Raw genomic sequence first — 24,155 nt, forward strand, 5'->3', positions numbered from 1 at the left:
AGGAATGCTGGTAATTCACGGCCACGGCAACCTGTTCAGTATTCGACACATTACAACCAACGATCCAAACTTGTCGGAACAAAGCAGGCTGACCATTTTGGTTGATTTAAGTTCCTATGTAGAGGGGAATATCCTCACCCTGCAAGCAATTAGGGCTGCAGTTTGGAATTCAGTACTTAACACATTACAAGCTACCGGAAAACTCTGAGGTGCCAGGTTACGATCTAAATCATCTGAAAAAAGTTACTCAAAAACAAAGGTGTCTGACCCTACCAAATTACTTTGATTTGTTTAAAGAGAGTTATAAAGAACTGAAATCCTCACGTTATTCTATCAACAATACTTTTAATGTCACGCTGTAGACAAGTATACGAACAAAAACTGCGACTTTTTAAAAGCATGTGACGCAGAAAGTAGAAGAGATGCTTCTCACTTAGTTTCTAGCTCTCCTGCCTTCGGGACGGTTACCTTGCGGCCTGTGTGGGTGTCCTGCTCAGACTTCTGTGCTCACTGGAGGGCTTCTGAGACTGCGGTGCTGCAGAGTGGCCGGGGGGCGCGCGCTGCCTCAGCCCCGGAGGGTGCTGCAGGCGAGGTGGCAGCGTGGGCGGGGCTTTTCCTGGCTTCGCCGGGGCCTTGGGCCCTCTGTAGTCCGCATCTGTGGCAAGAGCCAAACTGCCTCGTAATCTTCCCATTATAGACACCCCCAAGCACCATCCCCTCCCCAAAGGAAGGGTAACCTGGCGTGCTCCTACCACAATGGAAATTCTGTCCGGAAGGAGGTTTTTTCATCTTCTTCCCTGCCACCGTGTTCCAGCTTTCTGAGGAAGGCGGTCTGAGGTTCTTCGGGGAGAGTCTTTAAAAGGAAGGAAAAGACTTGCAGTAATTTATCGTGCTCCCCCAAGACTATCCACTTAAGTATTCTGCAGAAATATTTTACTTTCCGTTTACCTAAGAACTCCCAGGTTTAGTTCTTACATTGAAAACACATTAAAGTACAAAGCATTCAGCAACCCAGATTAACTCTAATCAAGTAAGACGACATAAATCAAAAGCACATTTTCTAACCTACAAGGACAGAAGACTAAAAGGCCGTAATCATAACCTAAGCAAAAGATTAGATAAAGAAGGAAAGACTATTACTCTGTGAGATGTGATGAAAGTACTGTAGCTAAGGACGAGGAAGCGAGGAGTCTTTACTGTGTTAGAGACACACAGAGGTATCTATGTGTCTATGAGAAACGGTGTGATGTTTGGGATTTGCTTTCAAATATTCTAATTCCACTCGCATCTTTTTTAAAGGGGTTAGGGAGAAGAGATCAGAAAAGACTGCCAAACCTGCTGTTAGTTGTTAAAATAGGGCGATAATTACATTGGGGTTCACTGGACTATCCTCCTCACATATGTGTATGTTTGACATTTTCCACAGTAAAGTTTAGGTGTGATTTACTGCCTTTTCCTCTACTAAAGGCAGCAGCAACTGAAACAAAAGCTGCTCTAAGTAACACTGTATAATAGCAAGTATTTCATTCCTCCATCAGATAACCATTTACTGAAGACTGCACACAAGGCAGCAATGAATGAAATTAGAAATGAATGTGGTCCCTGTCCTCCAAAGTCCCCACTTCACAGCTACAATACAGTTGATTTTCCAAATTGCCTTAGTGAAGAACGGCACATTTTAAACAGTAAGCAACAAAACAAATATTTATTTAAAATACCTTAACACGGATAACACTAAATTTGAACTCAAACTACTTTTTCTACAAGATCTACACAAACATATTTCTCTACACACAGGCAATACATTTAAATGAATCTGCAAATACACAGGGACATTTAGAAATGCTCACGATTATACATTAGGCTAAGTGGAAGAGACGGTGAATCAACACCTTAGCTGAAGAGCAGTACATACTTCTTTCCAAGTTCTTCGACCAAAACTGGCCCGTTCTCAGAGTGAACCCCTTGAAAGTCTGCATTAGAAAATTTTCCATTGTGATCCAACCTAACCTGTTGAACGATTCCGCAAAGAAAAATCAGTCACCTGATTCTTTCGCATCAACCATCAGTTTTTAAACTGTTATTTCAATTTCAACGAAAGAGAAAATGAACATATAGAGTTAAAAACAAAACGAAGTTCAAAAGGTACACAATAATATTGTCTCTGACCTCCCAGACCTAGGTACCTCCATCCAAAATACTTTTGTTTACTCTTCCAAGTTTTTTCTAAATTGTCTTGGTTCTGAAGGCAGGGCTGTGGCAGCACCACACACCAGGATTCCAGGCCCCGCTTTTCTACTTACCAGCAATATGACCTTGGGCAAGTGACTTATCTCATGCTTCAGTGTCCTCATATGTAAGATGGGGCTAATTATAGTACCTACATCATAGGACCCATGGAGGTGGAATGAGGTACACATGATATATATAAAGGACACCAGCCTGCACACAGCAACCACTCAACAGAGGAGAACAACTATTATTAAAATCACTATTGTCTTCTCACTCTTCCAATATTTACATTATTGTCACATGTAAATGTGACCTTCTTCTCCCTAAAAACAGATCCATCATCTCTTCTCTGACATACAGTTGGTTATTACACAACAGCAAATCTTAAGAGGACGATAAGCCTTTAGGTCTCCTCCTGCAGTCAAACGGCACACACAGCACAGGGCGCCCCTAAGCACTGCACTGGGAGCCTGATGGACACAGCCCTGCGTGAAGCCACCTCCGCCTTTTTTATCAGTACAGTTGGCCCTCGGCATCCGCGGGGAACTGGTTCCAGAACCCCTGGATGCTCGACTCCCTTATGTGAAACAGCACAGTATAGTCAGCCCTCCACACCCAGACGCAGAGGAACGGCCAACCGTGGATCAAAGTCCTCAAGCCAAGGTTTCGTCCTTCAGTCACAGCAGGACACTGCTTTCCTCTCTTCCAGAGTTTAAGAAGTATTCTTCTGAAGTTAGTTTTTATTCGAAGTTTAAACTACATTTACAAGCTTGCCTGAGTAAATAAAAGTCACCTTTGAGTCACAGCAGCTTCCGTAATAAAATTTCAATTAAATTTTATCCAAGTGAAATAGTCAAGGGGTAGAAATAGAAAGAAAGTACTCTAAAAAGGAAAAAATTAAAACCAGTACCTGCTTTACCATCTACCTTATCAACAGCATCTGCCTTACAAAAGCAACTGAAATCTCAAAGCAAATATGCTTGATTTAAAATAACAAGTAACATAATTTTAGCGATGCAGCATAAAACAAGCAATCTTCTCTTCTCTACTGAGTGGGGTTAGGGAGGGAGGGAGTGCCCTAAGCCCTGGCTTTACTCTTCTCGTTTGTTCTGTTCCAAGTTCCCCAAATCTCTATAGTAAAAGATTCCCCAATTCTGTTCTGTGATTAGGGCACATTTCTGACAATCGTGTATGGAAGAACCTAAATGAATTGTATCCTCTTCTTCCTCTCCTTTAAAAATACCCCCAAATGAGAACACTATTAAAAGTTCTTAAGGTAAAGTCTGTCACTGACCTCCAGAAATAATCCTGGTCCCCCAGACACTTCTCACAAACGACTTTATCACCAAGGAAACAAGTGTTTCCTCCACAAGTCAAGAAGAAATGTTTGTCAATGGCTATTTTAAAATAGTTTTAAAAAGGCAACACTTTTTGATGAAGATCATTTTTGATGAAAATTATCTTCCAAATAACAATTATTTTTTGTGTGTGTGTGTGTTGTTTTTGTTTTAGAAAGAGTAATATTTTTTCATAAAGGTTTCTCCAGTCTTGGCATTATTAACACTTGGGACCAGATGATTTTTTGCTGGGGTGCCGTCCTGTGCGTTCTAGGACGTCTGGCCCCCACCCACTAGATACCAGTCGCACCTTCCCTGCTGTAACAATAAGAATGTCTGCAGACATTGCTAAATGGGAGGTAGGGGTGCAAAATCACTCCACGTAAGAAACACTGATCTAACACAACTTTCCCCCTTAAAAATCAACAGTTTTAAGCCCAAAGCAGCAGCTTATTCAAAGTAAATGGCAAAAACTTCTCTTACTGTTCACTTTCTTATCTCAATCCAACAAAAAACTGTGTATTATCAGAATCTTCCAGGATGCCTTCCATAAACCAAATTGACCTATAATGTCAAGTTTGAATCAATGTCAACTGTAACGAAAATAACTAAAAATCTAAAATGTTACTGTTACTTCTTTGAAGCAAGTAATAGCAAAGACTAAATTGTTTTAAAGATCATGTGATGGGATGCCATGGTTTTAGATATATTTGACTTTGGTAATGTATTCAAAAGCTAAATATTTATAACCATTAAAATGTACACACAATATATTCTGAAATCCCAAATTAACAACACATCCAAACTTGAGCTGTTTTCTTGATTCCTATTACAATAAATAAGATTTCAAGTAAAATCTCTACTTCCTCTACGTAATCACTTACGTGGCATTTGTCTCCAGCTTCATACTGTAAGCCAGCAGCAATGGAATAATCATGGTTTTGTTGCGCTGTGAAGAATAGCAGCATTATATCAAGTCGACATAATCATTTCCAAGGGCCTCAAAGCAAATTTACGGAAAATACACAGACTTTTTTTAACTCACCTTGTTTAGACTTCAGCCAAATTTCATATTCCACATTTCTATAGACTGCTGGACTGAGTGACTTAAGAACCTTTCTAGACAAAGGAAGGCTAGGAGAGTTCCCATTGCTTTTCGGGTGCTAAATAAACAAAGTCAGGAAGTCCAATCAACACAGAAATGCTTTCAAAACATGTTCGAGATATGTATAAGAGTAAAATCAAATGAAGAAGAAAACTTTAAAAGTTTAAGAGGCCACCAAAGAATGTCTTACTAGTAGATGATCCTGACTCTATTGAAAATGTACCAGAAAAGAGAAAAACAATTAAGACTATAAATTCATATACTTTCTTATACTGAAGAGGTAGTTAAAAACCATTAAATAAAAATACCTGATCACTTGACAAAGATTTAAATCCATTCACATCATTAACAGTGGTAGTTTTACTCCTACAAAGGAAGAAATACAGCCATCACTAGGAGCACAAAAATGTTTGCATGCAATTAACTTGTTCTAATGTCATATAAAATCCCAGTTATATTCCAAAAACTCAACGCTATTATATATTCCAAGGAGCTCAAACAAGTTTTAGTATAACTGTGCATATATACATATATATGTATATATGTACATATGTTTACGTGTGTATGTATATAGATCAAAGATTTTTATCAGTAATTCTTACTGACTCGATCAAGAAGAGAGAAACAGAAATAAACTATGAAATTTGGGTTGGTAGAATAATTGAGTTCATAAAAACATTTAATGTAAAAATTTCCTTTCAAAATATAGATGAGGCTCCATTAAACAAAATATTCCGCTACAACAAGATATACAATCAGGTAAGAGTAGACAACAACTAAATAAGTAATCAGTATGTTAAATGCTGCTAAGTGCTCTGGGGGGAAAAAAGGTAGGAAAAATTTTTTGAGACCTAGGATCAAATAATAAAAAATGGGATGAAGGAAGATGCCTTTTTCAATAAAGAATTAAATGTGATGAGACAGCAAACCATAGGCTATTTAGTATTCCAAGCAGAAGGGACAGCAAGTGCAAAGACCCGGGGGTAGGCAAGAGGCTGGACAAGTTGATGGCAAGTTGAGTGGGTGATGAGGTGAGAGGCTACCTGTACTCTTCTGTCGTATAATTCCTCCTCCTTAATAAATCAATCTCTAGTCTTTAGGACAATCTCCAAATCTATACCCTTAAATGCAGCAATATTTAAGAGACTCCAAGTATTTAGAGTCTGGACTAAACAAGCACCCTAATTTCTAATACTTCAGGATTGATCAATATGAATGTGAAGAGATCCAGGCACAGGAGCACAGGGCCTGGATATTACAGACCATGCCTATCTGTCTCGCCATGATTATGTAGCATTCTTCCCTAAATGAAGCTTGGTCCTCCCTAAGCCAGACATGACACAAGTGAAAGGAAATCCTAATAATGCAAGAAAAAATTAATTAGAAAGGCTTCCATGTTCCAAGGGCTTCAATAATATAGTATAAAGAGGAAAACTGATCATTACAATAAGCACAGCATCCCTGGTACACTTCTCCAGCTTACTAGCCTCTACTCCATGCTTCGCCTACTTCACCTGCCAGCTGCCATCCCAGACCCAGCTGTTGCTAAAACTGCAGCAGCAACCAAAGGGCATCTGCTGGAAGTCCCCACACACCAAGTAAAGTTAATAAGCTACAACAAGCTAGTTATTCATTCTCCCTCAAAATTCCCCTATGCTCAATGACATGCCTTAATCGTACTAGGCACCTGGAGAAAACCATGCAGCAGAATTTCCATCTGTGCAAAGTTAGTTCGTCTATTCTAGGATTAAATTTACAATGGCAGACCCAGATTTTAATCTGACTCATTTCTTTCTTATGTAAAAATGGTAGTCAACCGAATTTTCAATCAGGGTCTACAGTTTAATTCAAGAAATGCTGGGAATTACAAATAGAGATATATTTAAGTGCTTAATAAAGAATTAGATATCCTGAGGCTTAATTTTATTTTTCTCTAGTTTCACAGTATGTGACACCATGACGGGTACTTTCATACTCTCATACAAAAGGAATGATATACTTTTAGCTTCACCAAGAATGAAACAGGTCGGTTCTTATAAAATACAGAGTAAGCTTCTTAACATCACTGATAAAAACTAATATACGGGGCTTCCCTGGTGGCGCAGTGGTTGAGAGTCTGCCTGCCAATGCAGGGGACACGGGTTCAAGCCCTGGTCTGGGAAGATCCCACGTGCCACGGAGCAGCTGGGCCCGTGAGCTACAAATACTGAGCTCTGCGTGTCTGGAGCCTGTGCTCTGCAGCAAGAGAGGCCGCGACAGTGAGAGGCCCGCGCACCGCGATGAAGAGTGGCCCCCGCTTGCCACAACTAGAGAAAGCCCTCGCACAGAAACGAAGACCCAACACAGCCAAAAATAAATAAATGAATAAATAAATTTATTTAAAAAAAAAAACAAAAAAAACTAATATACGTTGGATGCTATACCTAGGAACTAGGCTGTGCATTCTACATGTTATCTCATTTAATTCTTATACATTCTCCACTTTAAAGAAATACTAATATATCCTCATTTGATACCTATAGAATTGAGGCTTCTTAGTGAATTTAGGTAACTTGCCCCAAGTTCAGTTAGTTGGCAGGAAGCCAGGAATGAAACCAGGTTAGGATGTCCACAGCCCAAGCTCTTAACCACTACCCTATATGTCTTAAGTGGAAAAGAAAAATAAGCTGCAGACTCTAAGTTAAAAGGTGTTTATTCGCAACATAAACAAAGGCATTATCCAGAGCTGTTCACATACTTATACCCCAACTTGGGATTTTTATTATATAAAAAGAAAAGGAGGCAGCATTATCTAAGAAAGAAAACAATAAAAGAAAGTCAAGGAAATCAAAATGGCCGTTTTCATCACTGGATATGTAAACAATTGACAGGTTAACCTTAAAATTTTAGAATATACACACATATAGGCAGGACCAAATCTATTTCAGAGATATGTGCATCACGATTACACAGAAATAGATGCTTAGCAAAACCAAACAAAGAAACAAACAAAATCAACTTTCAAAAGAAACGGTCCTATAATAGAAATGAGATAAAATTAGTGGCAGGAAAAAAGAAATTTACTGCGTAAGTTTCTGTATTGCTGTATTTCAGGAATACCATAATACCTCAATATGTGAGGCTACTCCATGCAGGAGCATTTACTGAACTGTTTCTTTGTATGGCACTACAAAGATATTTTAGGACTGAAATTCACTCTTACTTGCAACTGTCATCCTCTGAATCTGATATTTCACTGTTGTTTTCATCAGCTACTTCAGACGTGTCTAGTCCCATCAAGATTTTACTAACATCGGTTTTAAATACCTTCTCATACAACAATTCATAAAGCAGAGCTGCAATTAACAAAAGAGAGATGTTACACAATATTAACTCACTTTACGTTTGAAAAGCCCGGGCTTCCAAATCCTAACTAAATACCTGTAACACCTTATGAGCAATAACACAATTTAATCAGAAAGTTACCTAGATAGAGAGGAACTAGATTTCTGTCTTTGCAGTTAATTAGTTCAAAAATCATTATATAATATACTGACATTTTTAAAACAATAACACAAAAAGGTATCACAACTTTGAACCAAGTATGATAAAATTAAACATGCACAGTGAGCAATGACTACATCCCACACACTGTGCTAAGCCTTTACATACCACCTTCATATTTAATGCCAGCACAGTGAAATGTTCTTATTCTAACTGTACACATGAAGAAACTGACAACTAGAGATGTCACACAACCTGCCCAACCTGAAGAGGCTTGAATGGAAAACGTAAGGAACATTAAGATTGATAGAAAGAAGTTAACTTTTCATAATGGACTTAAGAGAAACCATTGTAAAATGTATTCTCAGCAGCCACTGAAGCATATTTAGACAACTTCTTTGCTTTAAAAAAAGAAGAAAAAAAAAAACAAATTCCAGAAAACACAGAAATATATATTACCAAACATTCAGAACCTACACATGGGAGTTCAGGATTCTCACTTTGAACCTTACCCAAACAAGTCCACGAAGAATTCATCGACAATGGTGCCCACCCCCCTAAACGAGTCCGCAAGAGACCCCCTTTCTCACAGACCACCTTGCATCCATCCCAATATCATCCAAACCACAGGTTCTGAGAAGTACAGGAAAGGTAGGCACCATGAGCTGTCCTTCCCAAAGCTGAAATGTCCAGATTTTGACTAGCTGGGACAGGTGGAGGACACAGCCCAGGATACAGACAGCTAGACTCCCATATCTCAAATAGATCAATTTAAAATTTTACATTACACATGTCTTTACTGGTCACCCCCAGCTAAAGAACAGAGGAAAAATGCCCATCACATGCCCAGCACCACGGCTTTGTATGAGTCATGTGCACTTTGTCATAATAGATGATAAAGGAGATAAAGTTAAGAAGGCAGGAAGGAGCTACCACAGCAGTAATGCTCAACTGGGGAAGGAAGGGGTATTTTATCCTCCCAGGAAATACTTGGCAAAATCCGGAGACATTTTTGGTTGTCACAAGGAAGAGAGAGAGAGCTATTGGCATCTACAGAGTAGATACTACTAAACATCCTACAATGCACAAAACAACCCCCAAAACAAAGAATTATCCGGCCCAAAATATTAAGAGTGCCAAGGTCAAGAAACCCAGGTCTAGAGCCAAATACGATCAAATACTTGATTTCCTCTGTCATTTAGATTTTCAAGCTATACACTAACAGCTTTAAAAACACATACAAATCATTTTTACTGAAATTAATTACTGCAAGAAAAAATAACTTTGTATTTACAAGCCAAACTCTAATCTATACTAGTGCCTTTTTTTCCCTACTGAAATAAGTTTTTATTATAGTATTAACATTTTTGGTAACCTAAGGATCTCAGAAATATATTTTTACAACAAAACAGTGCATTTGCCCTGACTTGTTTGCACTAAGACTATAATGCTTAGGAAGAAAATTTCCTATATAAGCACAAGGGTGATTACTTACACTGACACACAGCAGAGCTCTCTTTATACTTTATGGGATAGACAATATCATAATGATTGCCATTTGAAAAACACAGTAATACCTGGAAGGGAAAAATAAAATACACTTTTCAGCCCTTCATATATGACATTTACATAGCAACTTACATCTCTAATATCTCTGAATTACTAGTACATAAATTTCCTAGTAGGAAGTGAATATTTTAGAAGTAACCTAAAGCTCCAATGTGGTCAACTATGGTACATCCATATGCTGAAATGTTACACAGCCAATGAATCAAAAGTTCCTAATGACTTGGGGAAATGCTGATGGGATCACAAAAATCACACACAATATATGAAAACAACGTGATTTCAACTACCTAAAGATGAGGGTTAAAAGACTCTAAGAAAATATTCTAAAACCTTACTTTAATAATGCTTACCTCTAAGAAGCAGAATCAAAGGTGAATTTTTTCTGCTTTACAGTTTTAAGTACCTTCTAAAGAGTCAATCACTTGTGTGTATTGTATGTGTATAGGTAAGTCTTATGTGTATTACCTTATGAGTATTGGCATAAGTCAATCACTTATGCTAAGAAAAATACACACTGATTTTGCTTAGATTACATCATATTCCAAAAATTATACCGGAAAGGCCAGATCCAGAGCCAAGCACCTTGGAAACCTGTAAGTCCTTATAAAGTCTATTTCGCTCAGTTCCCTGCCCCCTTACCACCATTTGCATGGTGATAAGACACTTCAACTTGGCCTGGATGATACCAAAACAAAGTTCTCTAATAATGAATCATGTTTTTGTCCCCTTTCTAGGCTTCACATCATTTTTCAGTTGCTTCTGCTTTGTGACTGAATAATAGCACCTTAGCCAGTAAATTATCTTTACAATGGGAAATACATCACCATTACCAAAGTATTTGTGGATGCAATCGCAGAACCCATTTTCACAAGTCACTTTTCTATTTAATGTTTATATTGATGTAAAACAGTAATAGTCTAATTAATCACATACACTAATATCTCAATTTTTTTTCTCTAGTAAAATGTTATGATAGAGTTCAACATAGTGATTTGTGGGAAAAAACAAATACAAAATAATGTAACTCATGGATGATTAATAGGAACTTAAAAAAACTCAAAAAGTCACTTAAAAATTATAGCTTAGGCAGTCAAGATGGCAACTGAGTGGTTCTTTTACTTAAATCCTTTAGAAACACTTAGAAAAATTCTTACCTTTTCAGGAAAATTATTTTCAGTTACTTGTGAAGGAGAAACATTTGGTTCCCGGTAAATTATAAAATCTTTCCTGAAAATAACATGTAGAAATTACTTCTGATGAAATATATTTCATGAATTGAGATTTAATCACTCATTCATTCATTCACTCAAGAGCCCAGTATACACCAAGCAATATTCTAGGCACTGGAAATAGAGCAGTGAACAAAAGATAGTAATGGAATAACTAAGCTGTAACATACTTATATAAAAGTATCCTCGTAAAAAAATTAAATTTTAAATGTAATTTGCATATATATAAGTTCAGATATAATTCTAAAAGTAGACCTCAAAACCAGAGGAATTGTGAAGATGATATTTATAAGGACATTTCAAGAAAAAATAGAGCATTCACCTGCTCCGCTAATGGGCAAAAGTTGTAAAATTGACAATATAGTGTTTTGCCTTTGTTCTAGTGGCCGTTCAATGCTACCAGCCTTCAGAGTAGGACATCATTTCTCTAGAAGGCTGATGATAAGTGATATAGTTTATAGGCCTGGAAAAATTTTTATATTCCATTCCAAAAATATTTGGAAAATTAAAATCTCTATACATTGATACCTAAATGTCAAAATCTAACTGATGCAATTAAAAAAGCAGAACATTAGAAAAGGTGCTTTACAACCAAGGCATAAAACTGCTTTGCTATTTTAACAACTTGACTACAATGGAACATGTTAATTTCCCACTGACTTTATTTTTGTTTACCTACATTATTACAGTGCTCACCTGTACATAAGAGAAAGGGCACTTATTTCCACTTGTCCAACCCATTCCTGTATTGAACAAAAAAAGTTGGCACATAAATGTCTCCTACTTTTTACAACACCTTAATACATATCTTTATATGACATATCTAATTAGCTAGAAAAGCTCATTAATATTGTTAGTATTATGAATACTATAAAAACATTTCTATAAAACAGGCTATAACAACATATACTAAAAAGCAGCCCAAGTTTCTGTCGCAAAAATCCTTAGTAACAGAGCTAGAATAAGAGTTCCTATTGATGTGGCAAGATGACGGAGTAGCATCTCTAAGTTGAGAACTTGTTAAGGCAAAGACTCTGCCCTCCAACCTAGCACCCAGAACAGAGCCTAGCACATGATACGTGCCCAGAAAAACGGGATGTGGACTCAAAGCAGAACTCAAGAATCAGGAAGGATGAAAAAGGGCAGGTCCTTTCTCTTCAGGATGATTGAAGGTACAAAGAAAGCAGTGCCCCAGCAATCACTTTAACATGTGGTAGAAGTTCTAGTACTAAGGGAATCTTTTAAGTCCTTAAGCTTTTCAGAAGGAAAGGGCCAGTATAGATCAAAAATTTAAATATCCATATACTCTTTGACCCAGCAATTCAACTTGTATAAATCTATCCTAGGGAGTTCCCTGGCAGTCCAGTGGTTAAGACTCTGTGCTTCCACTGCAGGGGGCACAGGTTCGATCCCTGGCCAGGGATGCATGCTGTACAGCACAGCCAAAAAGAAAAAAAAAAAAAAAATCTATCCTAAAGAAATATTTCATACGTCCACAAAAGTGTAGTATTTCATACGTCCACAAGGATGAAAAGTATTTCATATGTCCACAAGGATGTCCACTATAGCTATTTGTAATAGTTTAAAAAACTTTTTTAAAGATAGCCCCAAGATTCCACTAATAGATAAGGAATAATTAAATAATTTTACGGTTCATCCAAACTATGTATGGAAACATCATGCAATCATCAAAAAGAATGATGAACTGACTTGGAAATATCACTCAGACTATTATGTGTAAAAAGTAAGTTGGTGAAATAATCCTATTGTGCAAAACAAAAAATACATATATTCATAAAAAGAGGTCTGGAAGGATATATCCTAAGTTGACAGCGGAGACAGGAAGTTCAAGATGAGGGCAATGTAAAGATTTTCACTCTTCATTCTGTATTAAATCTTTCACCATGAGAATGTATTCCTAAACTACTTGTGAAATTAGTGAAGACTTAATACCACGAGCTACTAAAAATAATGAGCTATGGTAAATGAATGCTGCTACTTTCTCCTTCAAAGAAAACAAATTTGAGATACGGAAAGATTTTAAGAGGATGGTTTGATCTCTCAGAAAAGAATCATCTTTCCCCCAAAGACTCTACACTTTAATAGTTCGCAAAAGTTGGCTCTGTTTTTCAAAATGAAATGGGTGCCATATATTAAAATAGACTTCTTAAAATAGGCCTCTGCCCAACAATCCCAGCTTCTCATAAACTGCTACAAAAGATACCCTCTGGTATAGAGGAAATCCTTCCCTGAAACCAGTCTGCTTAGATCACAAACACAGGCTATATCCACTTTATGCAGAATCCATATATCCACTTTAGAAAATGGAAAACTATTCTACTAGTGTCAACAAAATACCACCTCTCAAATAATGTATCATTTTATAAATATTTAATCTTCAGAATAAATTCTGTTGTAGTCTGGTTAAGTACACATATCTATCATATGTGATATATGAATTATCTTCTTGTCTATTGTATCTTCTTGTCTTCTCTAACCAGGGTCAATTTTTAATTATTAAAAAAAAAAATCTATGTTCTATCAGTATCTTCTACCTTAAGGCCATAATTTTATTTACTCAGCACTCTGTATGATGTTTAATCTACTTCCTCATTGTGGGTAAGAGCACATCGTGTCTACAAAATCTACTTTAACTCAAGAACTACATTGTATCAAAAAAACTAATTTAAATGTTCTTAAATAGTCATCAAAGCAAACTTTTGTTCCTCAAAAGACACTATTAAGACCACTAAAAGACAAGATACAAACTGGAAGAAAATACTGAAGAATATATATCCAGTACAGAATTTATACTCAATATAAAGTACTCTTATAATTCAATAAAAACAATGTAATAAAAAAAAGACAAAATCTATGAATAGACATTTCACCAACAAAGATATATGGATGGCAAATAAACACATGAAAAGATTCTCAACATTACTAGAGAAATGCAAGTTAAGATCACAATGAGATACTACTATACAACCACCAACACAGCTACAATTTAAAAGGCTGAGCATACTGAGTGTTGAGGAAGATGTAGAGCAATTGGAATTCTCATATATTGCTAATGAGAAAGCAAAATGTCATAGCCACTTTGGAAAACAGATTGGCAATTTCTCATTAAGTTAAACATAAATTTACCATATGATCCAGCATTTCCACTCCCAGTCGTATTAATCCAAGAGAAAAGAAAACATGCCCACAGAAAGACTCGCAAGCAAATATTCTTAGCAGCTTTAATCATAACAGCCACAAACTGGAAAGAACTCAAATATCCATCAACTGGTAAACTGCTAAACAAACTGCAGTACATCCATACAGAGAATGACCACTCAGCAATAAAAAGGAACTACCAGGGCTTCCCTGGTGGCGCAGTGGTTGAGAGTCCACCTGCCGATGCAGGGTACACAGGTTCGGGCCCCGGTCCAGGAATATCCCACATGTCGCGGAGCGGCTGGGCCCTTGAGCCACGGCCGCTGAGCCTGCGCGTCCGGAGCCTCTGCTCCGCAACGGGAGAGGCCACAACAGTGAGAGGCCCGCGTACCGCAGAAAAGAAAAAAAAAAAAAAGGAACTACTGATACACACAACACGGATGAATCTCAAAATGTTTCCATTATGCTAAGCGAAAGAAGCCAGCCATATAAGACTATAAACTATATCATTCCATTTTTTTTGGTCTAGAAAAGGCAAAACTTAATACATCAGTGGATATGGGGATGGGGGGATTAAGTGCAGAAGGAGGGCATGAGAAACTCTGTGGGGTGATGGAAACGTCCTGTACGATGTCTGTGGGCAGTCACACAACTGTATGCATCTGTCAACTTTCACCAAATTATAAGCTTAAAAATGTACCGTATGTCAATTTCACCTACGTAAAGCTGACAAAAATCTATTCTTGCAAAAAGTCGGAGGCATTTTTCAAAATGTTCCACTGGTATTTTTAAGTAAAAGGAGAAAGATGCTTTCTCTGAGAATTGGATGAAGCAATGGAGTTTATCCATCAACTGTATTTCTCTTTTCATTTCATACATTCCATATGTCAGGGAGAAAGAGAAACAAAGGAAGACATAAATATTTATTGCTAATAATGAAGAACAAACGACTGCCCTGTTTGGTACCCGAAACACCTGGAGGAGGTTTGACCGGATTGGGGAGGGGGTGCCCTAAGGGTAACAAATCTGGCTGGCCAGCACCCTGGGAAGGAAACACCTGTCCCACGTGCAAAATCGCAGCAACCTGCCCTCCCTGCTCCTGCAGACCGCCCCCATCAGTCTCAGTTCAGTTCACACTGCCTCATTTCCTCCCTCTGTCCCCTTCTCTCCACTCCCACTATGTCTCTGCTGTCCTTTCTTGGACCCTCATAGCCCAAGAGCCTGAACGGCTGCACAAAGATGACTATAAAATGACACCGTGGGGGTTTTTTTTCTGATTAAAAATTAATAAACGGTCTTTGTTGTTTCCTTCATATTCTACAAAGGAAACAAAAATCACCAGTAGTACTACTACCTAGAGAGAACTGTTAACATTCTGGTGTTTAATCTTTCCTACCTGTTACATATAATGCAATACGGCTTTAACATGCACTCAACACACACAAACTGATCAATCAGGCACCCCAAATTGACAGGTAACCACGGGAAGTCCAAAAGCAACAAAATATATAATTCTTGCCTTCAAAGAGGCTTATAAACTAAGAGGAAAAAACTACAAACTTCAGGAAAATGAATTTGTGTCCATTTTTGTGGGCAAAACTCAGTTTCAAAATCACGGAAATAAAAGTGTAGTCTTGAGTGGATTTAGAGAAAAGATCTTCAGAGGGTATTTGTCACCAAAACTGGAGTGATACCATACTTATTTTCCTTTTTTTACACTTACTATAGTATGCCCACTTCTCCGTGTATTAAACAATTTTTCAAAACCACTGGAACTAGTCTTCCTGCCTCTGGTCTCATCCACCTCCAAACTACCTTTACACAAGATTCTTTCATCCATCCATCCATCCAGCTAACAAAAACACCAGGCACTATTCTCACTTCAAAGCAGTGAACAAAACATAACTCACTTCCTGCCTCAAAAAACTTGAAAAACTTCCCAATGCCAGATTCTCAGGCCCCAGGCGCAGAGACTTAGATTTGGGTCTGGAAAAGAGGCCAGGGATCTGCATTTTTCCTGAGGCAATGGCCTGTAGGCAATGCTTTGAGAAATGCTGGCCTCAAGTATCAGCTCCAAGCTAATGAGGCTGGCAGTGATGCTCTCCCGTGAGCTCACCGCAGCCTGCCCTCGGACATTTCTCACCACCTCCCACCTTCGTGTGCTCCGTGCTCCACACAAACCCAACTGCTTTCTTTATCTGTCTTGTGCACAATTTTCACTACCTGGAAATGCCCTTCACCCTAGGCATTTCTTATCCAGAAGCTCTTCAGAGTTCCAGTGCCCTCTTACTCTCAAACTCCTGCTTTGCCTACCCAGCCAGGAATAAAATTGAATGCCTACAGCATCATACCTATACTTCTTACGACACATGTACCTTCTCACTGGTATGAGATGTTCCCTACTATAGGGAAACTCCTGAGAACAGCATCCAAATCCCAGTTACCTCTGCCTCCCGGGTGCCTGGCCATTCTTGGCCCACAACAAGCACTCAAATTAGAGTTAGGGAATTGAAGGGAGACACCCAACATTGATCAAACACCCTATTCCTATGTTATTATTCCCTTTCCTCCCTATCTGACTCCTTCTCTTAGCTTTTTCCTTTGGTAATGTCATTTTAAACTTAACAGCGATTACCTCCGGGGATGAGGGAACATTCTACATGGCATGCCATTAACATTTGGATTTTTACACAAAGAACATTAGTTTTGACAGCAGAAGAAAAAAAAAGGAAAAATTCTTTTAACTTCAAAATGACTGAGGCAGTGCTGGCAATGGGACCTGGTGGGAAAGTGCTGTCCTTTTACTCCCAACGGTCTCTTCCTACTTCTCACACTGACCATTCTATGGGGAACAGAACCTCCATAAAAGAAACTGTCTTCTCAGTTGCCTAAGGAAGCAATCAAATATTGCCTTGTCCACCAAGTCCCATACACATACCAACACTGCACCCTGGAAATCATCAGCACTGTTATTTTAGGTCTTTTATGCCATTATGACAGATAAAGAGAGCACGACTGTCTTTAGTGAGGCAACAGTGCACAGTACACAGCTCCAACTGTCTTCCAATTAAATGCTGCATAAAACGTGCACCTAAGATAGTAAATGTTTATAAGGAAACCCCTCCATACACTGTAATATTAATCTCTCGTAATGAATTTTGAATACATTATTTAACATCTAAAAAACAGAAATACGTCAGAAGATTACTGCATACCTGTGGATTTTCCAAACGCTTTAAATATTCTTCAAATGACCCTTCTATAAACTGCAAAAAGAGAAAAAAGTCTATTACAAATACATTGAAGCAAAAGTTAATCTCTTCACTGTGAATTACTGAATTTTTACACAAACCTTGGATACATCAGTAATACTAAAATATATATATTATATATACACACACGCACAGATAAAATCTAATTATGAAAATACATACATCATTAAGAAAACATCATAAACACACAAAAGAATTTAAAGAAGGAAACACTGCCCGGAAACATTTCCTGGACAGGATCTGGATGGGCACAGGGACAGCTTCATGAGGAAGCGGTGGAGAGCAAGCACTGTGTTGGGAAGACAGGAGCCACCTGGCCAGCAGGAGCAAGGCCACTCGGTGGGGTGAGTGCAGTGAGAGAGGAACGCAACTGCACACCTATTCACAGAGGGCCTGGGGCCCAGGCGGGACTATCAGACTTAGGGAGAAGACAGTTCAAGGTCCCAGCAGGTGACACTGTGAACAGAGAAATTACATGATAAAAGCAGCACTTAAAGACAAACCTGGTAATGGCCAATGCTTAGAAGATAATTAAAGACAGATGCACTAGCTAAGAAATATTAGTTTACTAATAGATATGAATATTCATTCTCTCTTAGGTCAGTTATACTAAAAACAAGGACGAGAACTAATAATGCTAAAGATCTTTTGAAGAATCAACAAGATTTTTCTAATATGGCCTGCTTCATTGTTACTTTAACATATAAAAAAACTGAGTTTATTCAAGCTATGTAATAATGTTTTTTGCTTTTCTCACAGCAATTCCACTAATTTAACTGAAAGAGCTAAAAAGACATTTATCTGAAACACCAAATTCAATTTTATTTAAATTAGTCTCAGTTAATTTAACAAAGTGATACACTTAAAACCATTAAAATATACTCCCCGGTCTATAAAAATCTTTTAAATGCCCATGGATTTTTTTTTTTTAATAATATCCCACTGTGTGAATGGACCACATTTTATTTTTCCATTCCTCAGCCCCCACCATCTTTTTTTTTTTATGTATATATATATATATTTTTTTTGGGGGGGGGCTGTGTTGGGTCTTCGTTTCTGTGCGAGCGGGGGCCACTCTTCATCGCTGTGCACGGGCCTCTCACTATCGCAGCCTCTCTTGTTGCAGAGCACAGGCTCCAGACGCGCAGGCTCAGTAGTTGTGGCTCACGGGCCCAGTTGCTCCGCGGCATGTGGGATCTTCCCAGACCAGGGCTCGAACCCGTGTCCCCTGCATTGGCAGGCAGATGCTCAACCACTGCGCCACTAGGGAAGCCCCCCATGGATTTTTTTTAAGACGGAGATTAATTCCTTTATAGATTGTATACTGTCAAATTTCCAAAAAGTATCCTAAGGTTCAACACAGACTTGTAATAAAATAGCCACATATTTCAAATATCCCACCAATCAGAGGCTACTGTTCTGTATTAGTTGATTATCTATAGACTTAAAAAAAATAAAACAACCCCACAGAACCATTTAAAGTTGCAAAAGACCTAAGCCATGTTCTGACACAAGCCTGCATCCAATCTGAGATCCTCCTTTCTAATCAGAAAGTATTCATCTAGGCCCCAACTAACCATGGTCAGTAAAAAGGCACACCCTTCTTCCCATGAGAGTCTTTTCCAATTCTGGCCAATAGAAACTGTTAGAAGTATTCATTATAAGGAGAGCAAAACTTTCCCCCTTGGAACTTTCAACCTCGGATGGTAGAGTTAAATAAATATATGCAAAGCACTTAAAACAACGCCTGCTGGCTGACAGTAAACGCTCAACCAATGTTAACAATTTCCACTGTTGTCAACAGCAGCCAATAACAGTAATAACTAATTCACCTGTAATTTCTTCAAATACTCAAGGACCACTCCACTCCCCTGCCCTCCTCTCTGCTATAATACTCTCTTATCTAGCCTCCACACTACCAGCTTTTTATTAAGAAAACAAGTTTTCAAATCTCCTGATCAAGCAGGTACCTCTCCTTCCTGGAATATATTACTGTCCATCTTATAACATGGCACCCAGAAAAATGCCACCAGTAATAAAATTTTGCTTGAAAATAGGAACTCTAACCCAAGAACACATCTAAACATTATTTACCTATTAAGTCTTGGAACTGAGTTATATGCAAAGTGTCAAATGTTCTTCTGGCAGTCAACGGGGGGAAAATACCGCTGAAAGTTGTCAGATGATAATTCTAGTCATAAAACCAATAACTAGTCAATCCTATAAGGCTTTCAATGTAAAATGAAAACAGGTCACTGTGGCATTATTTCACAGCCTACTACACACTACTGAGAAAATTACAGTAAGTTGATATTCTGTTAACTACTAATTAACTATACTACATTCTATTAACTACTCATCATTATTCACATAATTACAATGTTTTGATAGGTAGTTCACAATGATGAACCCTGAAAATTAAAAATGTATAAATGCCTCCTGATAAAATCAAAGGCTCAACTCTAGCTGTGCTCAGCATATGTCTTATACCCTCAGTGTGCAATTTTTACAATTCACATGGGGTCGCCCATCACGGAAAACTGTTAACCACAAGACCTTACTCCCTGATCACATCCGACAAAGCTCACTCCTAATACACAAGGGTCCTGCCTAAGTCATCCTTCCAGCCTCCACAGCTCAGTGACCCATCTGTCACAGAAGCTTTCTAAATGTCTGAATAAATGAATACCACAAAAGGGCCTTAAAAAAAAAATCACAGCTGTAACTGGATTTGAATTCCAAAAAGCAGTTTTTTAAAAAATTTTTATTTATTTTAGGCTGCATTGGGTCTTCGTTGCTGCATGCGGGCTTTCTCTAGTTGTAGTGAGCGGGGGCTACTCTTCGTTGCGGTTTGCGGGCTTCTCATCGCAGTGGCTTTTCTTGTTGCGGAGCACGGGCTCTAGGGACGCGGGCTTCAGTAGTTGTGGCGCACGGGCTTAGTTGCTCCACGGCATGTGGGATCTTCCCGGACCAGGGCTCGAACCCGTGTCCCCTGCCTTGGCAGGCGGATTCTTAACTACTGTGTCACCAGGGAAGCCCAGCAGTTCTTTTTTAAAAGGGTTATTTTCAAAACCTGCATTAAGATCCCCCGTGAAATTCCCACTAGACCATTCTAAAGGCTAAAATGTAAATATAAGTCAACACACCATTACATGTTTAAAATTACAAATTACCGCTTCAAATTTCTCTCGGTTCTCTCGAAGATAATGAATACAGGCCATTCTGACTTCAACATGGCGAGACTGAGAGTGCAGCACCTGCAGAGGAAAGAGCAGCACACCGTCAAGCGCTTTGTTAGAAGATTCAAGCTACGACCTAGTGCCTTCTTTCACACCCAACATAACCTCACAACCAGGAGACATCAGTCTCCCTTTCCCTTTCTATCATTTCTAGCTCTTTATTCGTTCCCACCTCTTCCACTAACCAGAGAGATGACACGACACATACAAACAGCAGTACTTAAGCCAGATGTCACTCTATGAAGAGCTTATTACCATTTCTCCTTTAAGTCACTGAAATTACTCCTTTGGGGAAATCTTTGCAAACTTCAGACACTTTCCTCTCCTGGCCAGCCCTCTACTATAACTTTGCTCTTCACAAAGCAAGGCTAACAGAATTCCTGCAATGCAGGGCTTAGCCTCATCCTATGCTTGTTGCAAAAGAGAACAAACAGGAAACTTCAACAAAAATCGTCTTTGAGGCTTTATGCCCATAAGAGATAAATTTCTTCTTCCCGGTAATTTTGAACTATTTGCCTTATGTATAAATTTAAGTCCACCGTGGTTTCAGAAAACTTAAGGCACTCATTCTTAAATCCTTTAGCTGTCAGGCTTACATGATTCTTGAAACAACATCCAGGGAGCAACACACAGGATGCAAATGTGCCCCGGTGTGCTGTCACCCCAACAGCCTTGAAACTTGCTCTTTTGCCCCAAATCTTAAAGCACCACCTGAAATAAGTCATACTATAAAGATGATCCAAATCCTCCCACTTTGTAGCCTCTGTTTTCTTCTGTTAAACAACTAGTTCAACAAAAGAATAACTTACTGGCATTTTGTCTCTTACTAAAAGTCTAAAGCTTTGGTTTGAAACCCTTTGGCTTAACTACCATGCTAAAAAGAGATTTTTTTTTTTTTCTATAAGTAGGTGTCTCAAACAAAGGTATTCCTGGTACTCTACAAGGTCAAGGTAGGAGAAAAAAAGCTAACATATAAAATAATCACATCTCAAACTACTCTCAAGGCCTCTTGAGAATTTCTATTATTATAAAGTAACTTTAAGAGTTATAGTTCCAATTGAGTGATTCTCCCTTATGTTCAGGGTGAGCAGAGAATTCAGGAGAAGGGAAGCTCCAGCTGCACATTCTACAGGTCACTGTGGGCAACAGCCAGGGCTCATTTATACCCACAGAACCAAAGGCACAACTGTTTAGACAGCTAGCAGGTCCCTGCACACTGAGACACACTGAAGATGCACTAGCTGAGGTGAGCAATGAACTTGTCTTCAGCATACTAGCTGGTTTTCCAGCTTAACAGAGTATGCCGATATTGTTGTCTTGGGTACTACAAAAAAGCATCCTCACATATTCTAAGCTTCCAGCACTGGAAGGACTACCCAAATAGTAGTAGATTTGAGTAGTAGAAAAAATAACCACCACACAATGTTTTTGCCAATTCAACAAATGACAATTTAGCAACACTTCCTTCACAGAAGCTATGCTAGACACTATTATGAATCAACGTATTAGTCTGAGTAAACCACAGTGTCATCCGATCAAGCTTTCCTGCCATTAGTAAAGTGGAGCTAGTCTTAAAGCCATTTACCTAGCAACAGGTGGCAGACATAAGTGAATAAAGCTTATTTTCCACCAAAAACAATGACAGGCATATCTCTTGTTTTTTCTCCTCTTTTAACAAAGATTTTATTAGCACATGAAATCTGAACCTGTTACTCAGAAGCAAAACTCTCAGCAACTTCTGATCAAGTGCGGGGTGCCGGGGCTTTACAAAGCCAAGCACTGTTAAGAGAAGCAAGGTTAAATGACAACTGTTTAAAAAGCGTAATACTGTGCGAGTTCAAGGACACTCAGGAAGAATTCAAATGGTATGACAAATATCTTTGCAAATCATTGTATACATGAAAATAAGCTAGAAATAGGAGGCTTTCCAATCTTTACTCAGGGCAGACGGTGATAAACACTGAGAAAGGCCGAGACGCACTGCTTCTCCAAGTCCTCTAAGAGCGCCCTATTTTTAGCTCTAGGGCCACAGAGCTGATTCAGGTCAGGCCTCCTGTAGGCCCACGTCCAGAACTGTAAAAAGGGAAGAGCCTATCTAAATCAGGTAATTTGGAGGGAAAGACTCCTGCTAATTCAAGTCTCTCCCTCTCCATGCCCCCCGCCAAAGACCGCCACTTAGATTACTTACTGTGACTCCTTGTTAGAAATTATAATTATTTTGATATTATTGGAAAAATCGTTGGCAAAAAAGTAAATCCTCTGTACACATTTTTAAAGGGCAGCCTGAGGCTGCTGTCTGTTACTGTCCTCTGCCTCCCCCTGCAACGCACACACTGCCTTTGGCCATGAAGGCTATTACCTTTGGTCCTTGTCTACTGAAGAACTGAGCTGCCCCCAAGAGTCACAGTATTAAGCTTTCTAAAAGCTCAGTATATTAAAAGTCAGAATCACCTAATTGCAAGGGATAGCCCTTTATGCCTAACTTAAATCCCATCACAATAAGATACAATAAAAATGTGTTAGCTGATGTTAGCAATGAGTTCTTAGTGTAACCAGCTAGCTCTTGTTCCTTTCTACTTAAAAATAGAGATTCTGTATAATCAAGTTTGCCAATTATCTACAGCATGTAGTACTGAAACCAGACACACCTTTCTGCTTCAGCATAAACTAGGATGTAGATAATCCAACTCCAAATAAGCACCATACTTCCCTTATTTCTATTTGTTTCCCCCTCCTTCCTTACCAAATTCTTGCTAGAGCTAACAATATGTATCAATAGGGACTGAATTCACTTCCACCTCTTCCTTCTGCTTCTGGAGGTGCTAGGGAGTCCAGGGAGGCTGAGGCAGAGGAAGCAGGACAGATGGAGATCCAGGAAACTCACGAATGGGACAGACTGTTTACCTTCTGATAGTAAAGACTGGGATGTGTTTGTGTGAACATATCCCAAAGCAACATTAGCACATCCTAAAATTCTAAAAATAAGAGACATCTATTGAACTAAAAAAGAGCTCGATTTGGGAAGCTTTGAGAAGAATGTTTGAATGACAATGCCTGCAACAAAATGCAAAGGTTTGGACCTTTGCTAAATCCATTTCTTGTTTAAAAAAAAAAAATGATGTTATGCTACTAATGTGAAAACGAGGGCCTTGGAAAATAAATGGCTGGCCTTTGGATATTGAAAAAAATAAGAATAGACTGGTCTACAGATGGTAAGTAAAACATTTACTCACAAATAGAAATTGTGAAAGCTACTTAGCATTCAAAAAAGGTGAGAGAAAGAGAAACAGAAAAACTCCAAAGGTGGGGAGGAGACGGGAGGGGTGGACCTTAGGCCAAAGGAAAGCAAACTGTGAACGGTAGGAAATACACACCAGGGCAGTAATGTGAAACTTTTGTCCAACTATTTCAACAGCTATTTTTCAATACAGGATGGGTTTTGCTGACTGCATACCTACCAACTACAGTATTATATAACAGGGAATAAGCTCTCTTACAAAAAAAAAGAAAAAAAATCAGAAACATCTTCC

The 24,155-nt window shown here is 38.6% G+C and overlaps 1 protein-coding gene across 1 annotated transcript in view; it reads right to left on the reverse strand.

Moving 5' to 3' along the window:
- The window catches only part of OTUD4 (OTU deubiquitinase 4), a 37,747-nt gene that overhangs the window by 12,713 nt on the left and 879 nt on the right, over positions 1-24,155 (reverse strand). Inside the window, exons 2-13 of the mRNA XM_065877888.1 lie at positions 20,560-20,643; positions 17,330-17,380; positions 11,652-11,698; positions 10,881-10,953; positions 9,653-9,734; positions 7,877-8,009; positions 4,983-5,040; positions 4,615-4,732; positions 4,454-4,518; positions 1,916-2,010; positions 753-853; positions 469-655 (exon numbers count right to left, since the gene is read on the reverse strand). Coding sequence (XP_065733960.1) covers positions 469-655; positions 753-853; positions 1,916-2,010; positions 4,454-4,518; positions 4,615-4,732; positions 4,983-5,040; positions 7,877-8,009; positions 9,653-9,734; positions 10,881-10,953; positions 11,652-11,698; positions 17,330-17,380; positions 20,560-20,643 — 1,094 coding nt within the window. The remainder of the gene's footprint in view (positions 1-468; positions 656-752; positions 854-1,915; positions 2,011-4,453; positions 4,519-4,614; positions 4,733-4,982; positions 5,041-7,876; positions 8,010-9,652; positions 9,735-10,880; positions 10,954-11,651; positions 11,699-17,329; positions 17,381-20,559; positions 20,644-24,155) is intronic.

The sequence above is a fragment of the Phocoena phocoena genome, chromosome 5, assembly GCF_963924675.1.
Source record: "Phocoena phocoena chromosome 5, mPhoPho1.1, whole genome shotgun sequence".
In the NCBI taxonomy this organism is placed as follows: domain Eukaryota; kingdom Metazoa; phylum Chordata; class Mammalia; order Artiodactyla; family Phocoenidae; genus Phocoena; species Phocoena phocoena.